This window comes from the organism of the source record quoted next, assembly GCF_019968985.1.
Source record: "MAG: Porospora cf. gigantea B chromosome Unknown PgB_NODE_834_length_10391_cov_121.717, whole genome shotgun sequence".
Lineage (NCBI taxonomy): Eukaryota > Apicomplexa > Conoidasida > Eugregarinorida > Porosporidae > Porospora > Porospora cf. gigantea B.
The window spans coordinates 1-10,391 of NW_027179290.1; the positions used below are offsets into that span (position 1 = coordinate 1).

At 53.6% G+C, this 10,391-nt stretch overlaps 5 protein-coding genes across 5 annotated transcripts; 4 read left to right on the forward strand and 1 right to left on the reverse strand.

Annotated features, from left to right (window-relative positions):
• Positions 1 to 45: 45 nt before the first annotated feature.
• Positions 46 to 1,023, forward strand: KVP17_004157 (uncharacterized protein; the record flags this gene model as incomplete). The annotated part of the gene is made up of 1 exon (XM_068522098.1): positions 46 to 1,023. A coding segment is annotated over one exon (978 nt), but the record flags the coding sequence as incomplete, so codon positions are not given.
• A 164-nt stretch (positions 1,024 to 1,187) lies between these two features.
• Positions 1,188 to 1,805, forward strand: KVP17_004156 (uncharacterized protein; the record flags this gene model as incomplete). Its single annotated transcript, XM_068522097.1, has 1 exon — positions 1,188 to 1,805. One exon carries the CDS (start codon positions 1,188 to 1,190, stop codon positions 1,803 to 1,805), a length of 618 nt encoding a protein of 205 aa, XP_068371511.1.
• A 303-nt stretch (positions 1,806 to 2,108) lies between these two features.
• Positions 2,109 to 2,672, reverse strand: KVP17_004154 (uncharacterized protein; the record flags this gene model as incomplete). Its single annotated transcript, XM_068522095.1, has 1 exon — positions 2,109 to 2,672. The coding sequence occupies one exon, from the start codon at positions 2,670 to 2,672 to the stop codon at positions 2,109 to 2,111; it is 564 nt and encodes a 187-aa protein (XP_068371509.1).
• Positions 2,673 to 3,203: 531 nt separating this feature from the next.
• KVP17_004153 (uncharacterized protein) lies at positions 3,204 to 7,767 on the forward strand (the record flags this gene model as incomplete). The annotated part of the gene is made up of 2 exons (XM_068522094.1): positions 3,204 to 3,893; positions 3,922 to 7,767. The coding sequence occupies 2 exons, from the start codon at positions 3,204 to 3,206 to the stop codon at positions 7,765 to 7,767; spliced, it is 4,536 nt and encodes a 1,511-aa protein (XP_068371508.1).
• Positions 7,768 to 7,791: 24 nt separating this feature from the next.
• Positions 7,792 to 10,182, forward strand: KVP17_004155 (uncharacterized protein; the record flags this gene model as incomplete). The annotated part of the gene is made up of 1 exon (XM_068522096.1): positions 7,792 to 10,182. One exon carries the CDS (start codon positions 7,792 to 7,794, stop codon positions 10,180 to 10,182), a length of 2,391 nt encoding a protein of 796 aa, XP_068371510.1.
• Positions 10,183 to 10,391: the final 209 nt, after the last annotated feature.

Sequence of the window (10,391 nt, forward strand, 5' to 3'; positions counted from 1 at the left end):
CGGCTTGCGCTCTGGTTGAAGCCAGAATCGAAAATTCCGGTTCAGAAGTTAGGCACAAAGTCTACTGAGGAGCCCACCACAAGGCCTTACCACTGGAGGACCACTCCGAAGCCCACTGAAGAGAAGCCCATCACGAGGCCTTTCCACTGGAAGACTCCTGAAGAGAAGCCCATAACAAGGCCTTACTACTGGAAGACCCAGATTACTCCGAAGCCAGTTGAAAAGAAGCCCTACTGGCAGAGGACTACTCCGAAGACAGATGAAAAGAAACCCATCACAAGGCATTACCACCGGAGTACCACTCCAACGCCCACCAAAAACCACTGGACCCTCCAGCGCCTCCCTACAACGAAACCGCACGTTGGAGACCTTGCGAAGCCTAGCGTCGTCCCCATAACGAAGTCGGATTGGCAGGTGAAGCCCTTCGGTCGGTGGCTGAATCGGCTTGCGCTCTGGTTGAAGCCAGAATCGAAAATTCCGGTTCAGAAGTTAGGCACAAAGTCTACTGAAGAGCCCACCACAAGGCCTTACCACTGGAGGACCACTCCAAAGCCCACTGAAGAGAAGCCCATCACGAGGCCTTTCCACTTGAAGACTCATGAAGAGAAGCCCATGACAAGGCCTTACTACTGGAAGACACAGACTACTCCGAAGCCAGTTGAAAAGAAGCCCTACAGCCAGCGGAGTCCACCAAAGCCCACTGAAGAGAAGCCCATAACAAGGCCTTACTACTGGAAGACCCAGACTACTCTGAAACCCATCACAGGGCCTTACCCCTGGAGGATTGCTCCAACGCCCACCAAAAACCACTGGACCCCCCAGCGCCTCCCTACAACGAAACCACACGGTGGAGGCCTCCCTACAACGAAACCACACGTTGGAGACCTTGCGAAACCTAGCGTCGTCCCCATAACGAAGCCGGATTGGCAGGTGAAGCCCTTCGGTTGGTGGCTGAATCGTCTTGCGCTCTGGTTGAAGCCAGAATCGAAAGTTCCGGCTGCTACCAAAGCCACCCATTCGTGAGTTATTCACCAATGTGTGTTTATTTTTGTCATGTACTGCAACTTTTGCTATTACTCACGGTCTCATCGAAATACTTCGTTGTCAAATGACCCCTATCTAACCCCATTTCATACACGTAACCCCACACCTGCCTCTTTGGTCGTCTCCGAAATCAACATCCTCCCATGCGTCCTTTGGCTGTAGTCGTACTGGTGTCAGCTAGCGCTTCTAACGAGGGGGGCCGATTGGACGTATCACACGCGAGGACACGAGACGGCCTGCCTTCACGTCTTAGAGCTGGTCGACGAGTACTGCAGAACGTTATGGAGAAGGAAGGTGTCGTGAACGATCCTATCCTCACCTCTGTGAGATCTCCGCTGGACAACGTTCCTCAAGACGTTTTGGAGGTTTCCGACGACCCAAACCTCTCATCTGGGCGCTGGTGGTACACGCCGACGGCGAGGCCGTGGACCGGTACCTACTCTAAAGACTTACCAAGGCCTTCTTTCACTGACCACCTTATTGACCCTTTCGCTGACCACCTTACTGAGCTAGATCACTTTGAAATCATGACTCGCGGGACTCACCGCAATTATGGACGCGGAATCCTTAAGCCTGGGCCAATTCACTCGACACTTCCCTTGGAACCCGTAACCTTCCCACCTGTTCCTAAAACGGACACTTACACTCGGTTCAACCCGCGTTGGTGGGAAGAGAGACCGTATCTGTGGTGGATGAATCCAAAGCTTGGTTTCCTTTCCAAAGCAGATGATGGCGTTAAGAAACCCTACCCCTACGTTTGAATCTATTTCCTCCAACATTAATTTGTACAAACTCGATTTCGTCGTACCTCAACTTGTTGCGAGCCCTCGATAATGAATTCATGGGGTTACAGACCAGCACCAAGTCTAAGCAATAGTCTTTGGAGTACTCAGATGACTGATGTTGTTCAATTCGTAATCAATAATCTTTGGAGAAATCAGATGACTGTTGTTGTTCAATTCGTACTAACTCAGCCACGAACTGAAGGGAATTCGGGTTGCAGCAAAAGTTGCAGCACATGACAAAAATCAACACACATTGGTGAATAACTCACGATTGGGTGGCTAAGTGGAGGGCTTCACCTGCCAATCCGGCTTCGTTATGGGGACGACGCTAGGCTTTGCAAGGTCTCTTACGTGTGGTTTCGTTGTAGGTAGGCGCTGGGGGGTCCAGTAGTCTTTGCTGGGCGTTGGAGTGGTTCTCCGGTGGTGGAGCTTCTTTTCAACTGGCTTCGGAGTAGTCTGGGTCTTCCAGTAGTAAGGCCTTGTCATTGGCTTGTAGTAAGGCCTAGTCATAGACTTCTCTTCAATGGGCTTTGGAGTGGTCCTCCAGTGGCGGAGCTTTTCAACTGGCTTCGGAGTAGTCTGGGTCTGCCAGTAGTGAGGCCTTGTCATGGGCTTCTGTTCAGGAGTCCTCCAGTGGTTAGGCTTTGGCAGGTCGGAGTGCCCGGATAAGGCCACAGGAACGTCGAATAGTTTTCTCAAAGCACCTGGTTCCGAAAATCGGAGTCGCGAGATAAGCGCGCTTCGAACCCTCCTGCGCGATAACTCTTGCAAATCGAGGACTCGAACCGCCTCTTCATGTCCGTAAGCAAGCACCACAAGTAACACCGTGTTCGACAGGCGCATTGAATGATGATGGACAATTAGGTTGTCAGACAACATGTGGGGTTTATATCGTCGTGGTTTGAGTTGTCCGAAGCCTGAATGGTGAAGCCCTTCAGGATGTCAACAGAGTTCGTGACTGAGTTCATACACCAATGGATGTCTGATTACTCCAAAGACTACTGATCCCTTAGAGTTGTTGTTGCGCGGCCATCACAGCGGTCTGCAGATACAGCCCCTTGAAGTCATTATCATGGATTCGAAATGCTAATGACGAACGAAATAGTGTTTGCAAGTGCAAGCATCTCAGCGGGTTAATTGTTCGCCAGCATCTCTTGCCGAGTTGGAGTGGGTTACGTTAGGCCTAAGCAGCCATTGGGATCCTCCCTCCTCCATAACGTTCTGTAGTACTCGTTGACCAGCTGTAAGACGCGAGGGCAGGCCGTCTCCTGTCATCGCGGATGATGGTGATGTCGGGCCCACTTGAGATGTGTTCCGTATCTCGACAACCGCGCAGACAGAATCGACCAACCAACCGAAAAATCCTTCATTTCGATGGTGCGCTGTCGCTCTTGTGGAGGCCCCCTCTCAGCTCCAGACTTTTCTGGGATAGTGGCATGTCTTCAGTGCGGTACCGTACGGGACGACGTCGTCCAGACCACTCGAGAGCTTGACGATGTGATTGCGCAGCACGATGGATACCAGCCCACGAGTTATAAACTATCCACAACCAAAGCAAAACGCAATCCAATCGATGAGACAGATGAGTGGGAATTTCAAAGGCAAAAGCTATTTGAGGAGGATGAGTTCCGGGATCTCAGTTTGGAATGGCAGGCAGCGTCTATGAACGTGGGTCCGTCAGCTGCCGATGTCCTAAAGGCTTTCCAAACGCTGCTTCGAGCTATGTGCGTGCACCTCGTCCAAAGGCATCAGATTCCGGCGGTCTTGGAGCGTCATGTAGCGAAGCTCTGGGTTAGCTACTTGGACTTCTTTCATGAGTACGGCGTCCCGTTGCCGACAGTACTGGCTGAACAGGGTCAAGGCGACTGCTATGTAGCCCAAGAGAGACTCGTGGATACGCCTACTTCCACCTCCACTCGAGAAGCACGACAGCTCGTCCGTAAGCTCCCTGCCGACGTGAGAGACACCTTATCCGAGATGGGTCTCAGTCGTGAGAAATACGTCCGAAAACTGGCGAGCGTCGCCCAGAGTCGAAGCGGTTTTCGAACCGACGGGAAACCGGGGGTGAGTTCATCTGCCAGTCTCAATACAGTCACTTTTCACCGTGGACGTGGCAGCGCCCCTTACACCGACTGCCCGTCGAGTGCTGGGATTCGCGGAACCGAATGAGTCGGCATTTCAGACGGCAACGGATGGGCTGTCGTCCGAATCCTGGACGCCTGGAGCTTCGGAGACGGCTCAGCCAATAACGCAGGAGGCGTCAGATGCCTCCTCCGTGGCCTCCAGCTCAAGAACGTCGTTCCGGACGTCCCAACCACAGACAGATCCTGAAGTTCTATCTACAGTGTCAACGGTGAGATCGTCGAGACAGTCTCGTTCATCCGTATCTACCGTTAGTTTCTCAGATACCGAAGTGAGGTCTGACGTGGACTCTCGACCTGCAAATCCCACAGCTGTAAGCGAGGCCACTCTCGTCTCGGACTCTACAGGTCAATTCGCCGTTCCGTTGGAAATTAGAGATGAGCTTACAACTCCCTACCCTTTCGTGGCCTCGAAGCCGCCAATCCGGTCCGAAGTCAGCTCTACTGGAAGCACAAGTGTGCCGATTCGATCGACGAGCATAGCTAAAATTAGCGTGAATCAGACAAGTCAGGAGTCGGACTTTGCATCTGCTGTTTCCAGTCCCGTCACCGTGTCCGAAAGCGAACCACCAATAAAACGCCCAAAGTACGACGACGTTGGCATCAGGCGTACTGACCTTCCGTTCGAAGTCTACTCTAAGCCTTGGATACCTCGTGTTCCAAATTTTGACCAGAAGGACAAGGACTACTGGATGACCACCGACCATCCCTATCCCGACAAGAATCGACCTCGCAAGCCCTACCCACCCAACCGAAAGAAGCCTGAAGGCTACTGGACTCGCGAGAACAACCGCCCCAAGTTTGTGTCTCTGAAGCCGGTTCGGGTCCGAGAACCAATCTCTCACGGCGGACGGAGCCTGCGTAAACGCTTGTCCAATGGTCGAGTGTGGAACCGCCGTCGTGATCGAATTAAGCGGCTCGGCCGGCTGTCTCGACCGGCGTTCCTGGCCGGGGCGAAACCCCTTTCCATTGCATCCCACCCCGGCATGCTCCCCAACTCACGTACTGGACTTAGCAGCTTTTCTCTTCGCCAGATGTGCATGGAGCGTTCATTCAGTTGTCGTTCGGGAGTTTACTTCGCCTTCGACAGGCGGAGAAGCATGATCGACTTCATCTTTATGCGAGACTTCTTGAGTCGCCTGTGTGCTCGCTCAGCGGCAGCGACCGCACATGTGATCAAGGCGCAGTTCGAGTTCTCCCAGCGCATCTCGGAGCAGGGAAGCCGGACTAAGCTGTCGTTGCTTCGGTGCATAAAGACGTGGCTTACGGAAAAGGTTCAAGTGGATGGCCCTCCACCTTACTCGCCTGAACTCTGCAGCATCATTCTTGCTTTGGGTTGTCTCTACGGAGGAGAGAAAGCGCAGACTGTTCCAACCTACGTTGCCGCGTACAAGCGACGAGCTTGGTCTCACAACCTTCACCCTGTGATGTGGCTGCAACGGGCTTTGGAGCTGCAGTGCAGAGAGGGCGATGCTCAGGAATTGAGGCGAGAAGCACTACGACTGGCTTACATGCTATGGTTGGATCAGACCTCTAAGCCCGGTCAAACCCCTTCACCACAGGGGGAATCCGCGGTCTCGAAATCCATGTTCTCATGGAGGTCCATGTCTCGAGTGGCTCCAGCAGCCACTCCAGTGTTAGTTGCAGAGAAGCGCTCTGTATCATCTCCAATGGCTTTTGAGACCCCATCTCCAATGGCTTTTGAGACCCCATCTCCAATGGCTTTTGAGACTCCATCTCCAAAGGCGAACCATGATCTCGGTGACCGCGCTGTAGACCTGCTCCGTGAAGCCATGGAAGGCGCTGGTCTCGCACGTGACCTGGAAAGTGAAGTCTTCTCAGCTTCGATTAGAGGACGACATCGGACGCCCTTCACACAACGTTCTACCAGCCGGCCCCAAGACAGCCATGGACGTGTGCTGGACATCCTCTCTGTGGTTCTTGGTAGCCCGACCAACCATGTTCTCGAGGCCATCAGAGGGGTGATGGTTCCAAATCCCCTATACGCAAGTGACGTTCCTCATATCCCAGAAAACCTTATCATTCCTAAGGAGATTCGAGCTGTGCGCAGCAACAGTGGCCTCCGATACAAGTATGTTGAGAGCATGTTTCACAAGCTGACCGGCTTCGTATTTATGCCCCGCACTGACAAAGTCCCCCGCCCTCAGAGTTTGAGCTACGAGACGCTTCTGGGGTTCCTTGCTCTCGGACTACAGAACATGCGACTGCCCATCACCCCTGAAGACATCGCTCGTTGGACGCGCTCTGGCGATCTGCCTTTAATGCTGGAAGTTCTACCAGAATGGTTGCTACAGCAAACCAAGGCCCGCACCTCACCTCGCCTCTCGGCGTTTGGACCCCGAACCTACCTAACGGGGTCCCACATTGCCGAAAGTGCGGCTTCGCTGGTGTCGTTGGGGCTAACAGTTGCGCCGTTCAACTCCAGAGCCTACGTTCCTCGACTGATCAATCTCCTGGGGCTTCCCGTTCAGTTGACCTCCTATGCATACCCCGCATTGAATTTTATCGAGGCTCAGCTTAATCCAAATGAAGAAGATTCCGCGATCCGCCGCGAGACCCTGCTGGGCGACCTTGACCCTGACGACCTTATACAACGTCTTTGCGGCGGATGCCCTGTCTGGTCTCTCCGAGAAGCCTATGGCACGCTGCCTTGCATGCCCCTGCCAGGACCTATCGCTGTAGCAGTAGCCGTCATTATGGCGGCGCGGGCTCTGTACTCGGGCTTTTCGTCTGATCCTGGAATTTTCGAAGGAGATGGGATTCGAAGTTTCGACACAACAGCTCAACCACCAGATGTTCACTGGTGGCAGCTGGAGGATCTAGGCAGGCTGGAGCACGCGGATTATGGTAGAGAACGGGAAGCTGCCAAGCGAAAGGTTGATGCCGCTGAACGTGCTGCATCCAAAGGAGGTCTTTTCCAGGTGTTCAAGTACAAGATTCACTTCCGAATCGACAGTCAAGTTTGGGTGCTGGATCGGGAAAGTCTTGGTGACTCGATAGGCCTTGTCATGTTGGACTTGTTGCATGAGCACGCCACTGACCTCCTCGATCGCTTAAAGGATATCGGAGGGACGTCACACGTAAGTGAGGAGCTGGGTCGAGAACTTGGCCTCTCCTTGGACTCTTGCCAACGACTGCCACTTCCACTTTGGCTCTCTCTTCGAAAGGAGAGGGCGGATTTCCCTTCGATGCACTCTGTGCCAAGCCAACTCGCCGCGACAAGAGCGCTACTCCAGAGAGATAACCATCCTGATCTGCTCGCATTGAGCGCGACCTCGATGCAGTCCGAGTTTCTAGGTCGCCAGGTACAACTCATTGACGGAGTGGTCCTCCGAAGCTGCGTTCCAACGGCGCTGTACAGAGCTGACGACGCTATAAACGAGCACCGACCACAGTTGCTTTTTGATGTCGCGGCCCATCTGAGGTCTGGATGCGCAGACAGATCGGTGGAATCGGACGTGGCGGCGGGTCTAGCAGGCCCTGCCGACGCGTCCTGCTTCCAACTACCTCCCAGCCATCTGGCTGGCGGTGTTCCGGGTCGTCACCTTGTAGTGCCGATTACGGGGTTGCACGGTGTGCCCTTTCTGCTGAATGCGTTAGTCGCCGATGTGGAATCTATATCTGGCGTTGGACGCAGTGGCTGTCTTCATTTGACGGCCTGGCTAGAGGCAGAGCTGATGTCAGAGGGGATGCCCCAATGGATCCGTCATGTGACAACAAGAAGGAAGGCAGAGGCTTCGGAGGGGGTTGCTGGTTTGTCTCCCAATGTAGCATGATATATCAGTGTGCAGTGTGCAAAAATGATCTCGACTTGCCCAAGCGTTCGGTCCGAAGGTATCTGGGTCTCGGAGACAGCTACGGTGGCAAGACTGATAGTGTCACGGATCAGAGAAACATTAGGACTATGTACATCGGCAGAATCTGAGGAAACCCGACTGCTTGACGAAATCACAGATGTGCTCGTCGCCTACGATGAGCTCAGGTGCGACCCGTCCACGACCATGAAGCAACTAATAGGCTTGATGGCGCCACATTATCCGTCGTTGGTTCTGGACGTCTTGGCGGCAGTCCCACTGGACTCCCTGGTTCGCGAGGAGGAGGGAGCGGGATCACAGTCGTCAGTAGAAAGCACCGCCGACAGCCTTCCTTGCCTTGAGGCCAAATGTCCCGGTATGCCTGTGGTAGATTACCATATGTCTCTAGCCTTTTCACGGGAGCTGGCGCTAAACTTGGACATTGAAGATCTGTTGAAGTTCGAAAAACTGCTGGACAGGTCTTTGGCTACAGGTGCCGACCTCTCACCGGAGATGAGTGAGGTCCTTGCGTCCCTGCCTGAGAATCTCTCCAAGTATGAGCTGAACGAGTCACTGCCATATTTCCAGAACCGGCACGTTCCAACCCCTCCAGGCAACTTTCCACCTCGTGAATCGATGGATGCTCTGCATCGAGCAGATTCCCAGATCGCAAAGCTTAAGTGTTTAGGAGCTGTAGCGGCCGAAGACCTCCTGACGTTCGCTGACAGCCTAACTCTGGTGAAGTCAGGCGCGCTGCATCATTCGGATCTCTGGGATGCTGCCAGGCAGGTGGCCCGTCAGCTGGAATCCGAGGATTCAAAAATCTTCAAAGACTCAGTCGCACAAATCGTGCCCATCAAGCCTCCGGCTTGGGAGGAGAGCATGTCGTTAACCGGGGAGCTGGTGCAGTCGCTGAGGACGGGTGGCAACCTGAGACATCAAGACGTCGCCGCCATAAGGGCAAACTTCGGCGATCACACATCCATCATTCTTGAAGCAATCAGATGCTCCCCTCAGGCCTCCCGAGACGCGTTGATCGCCTGCCTCCTTCATCGAGTCCAAGACCTTGAGGCCAGAGAACACATGAAAACAGGATCGCCTTCGAGGCTCACCACAGCACAGAGCGCACTTCGTTGTGACTCCCAAAAAAGCTCCCATATCGATAGGGCGTTCTTCTCTCTGAAGGCGATCAAGGAGGCCTCCCTTGACCCACTGGGATTCAAGAAGACGTTTCCACTCGAGGTGGAAAGGCTGTTCCGAAGCCCTATGAAAGGCTTGTACTCCTTCAGCCACCGAGTGCGCTCTACTTTTTTCCCTGCGTTGGCGACAGGAGTCAATCCGAACCTCCAAGTGGTGATGATGCCCGAGAGGCGTAGGAAGCTACAGGCAATAGCTCTCATCTGTTTGGCTGTCCAAAAAGAATTCGGCAGAGATTCGCGCCTGCCAGCTATTCGAATCTTCCTGCTCTATTTCTTCCTGCCTCTGATCGACGAGGAGGGACGGCAAACATTGCTGCGGTTGCTGGTGCAAGATTCCGCAGAGTCGATACCCACATGTGGACTGAAACGTAAACGAGGCAGACCTCGAAAGCGACAAATGCTGTCCGACAGATTCGACATGCCTACCTCCTTGGTGGTTCTCCAGACCCTTGGAAGCGGCCTCCTACGAGGAGACTACTGGAATACAATTGCCAGCTTGGACGACGCACTCGGCCACATGTTAGCGCTAGCGTTCCCTTTCTTCCCTGACGGGTTCATTATGACACAGAAGGTCCATGCCCTTTACGTAATGGTCTACACGATTTACTCCAGGCTGATGTTGGCCTGGTCCGTGATTGAGCCTGTGAAGCAGAGTTATGATCAACTCCTAACACGTGTCGTCGGCGAGAGCCTTCTGGGGGCTCCCAACAAGCATGCCAGGGCCCTTGATGAAGGGGCCTGCACACTAGTGCACCACATCACGCTCATTCTCCAGGAGGGAGAGATGGAATTCCAATCGCCTGACACCGCTCGAGCTGCGGATATCATGGAACGTGAAGCTCCGCTGCAGGCTTTGTTCATCGTCGGGCTCGGACCCATGGCCATAACAGCCAGCCGCCTGTTAGCATCCATCGTGGACGACTCGACGACACACCAAACACATTTTGCATACATGTCGTTCGCTGCCGACTTCCACAACCGGGAGGCTATTCAGACTTATTGGGCCGTATGCAAACGGCTGGTGGCTGACCAGGAAATGCTCACGCTGTATGAGAACGTGAACGATTTGGTGGAGCTGACACCAGTTCTGGCTGAACATGTCAATGAGACCTTGCACGTGGAAGAGTCGAGGTCATCTTCTGTGATTTTTCACTCGCTGTTCCCCTCTGAGTATCCAGCAACGGAGCCGAATGCTTAGATTGTTGATACATTCAAAATCTGGGGGCCACAATATAGAAGGAGCCCATAATTAAAGTATTAAAGTATTAAAACGAAAACACGGGAACCTACATAAATACAAGGAGCCCGACAAACGGCAACAGAGCAGCTGCAACGCCAGGTGCAGCATTGGTATCGTCAGTAGGACCAATACCGCCGCTTTCGAAGGTCCTAATCAACCACTCAGCG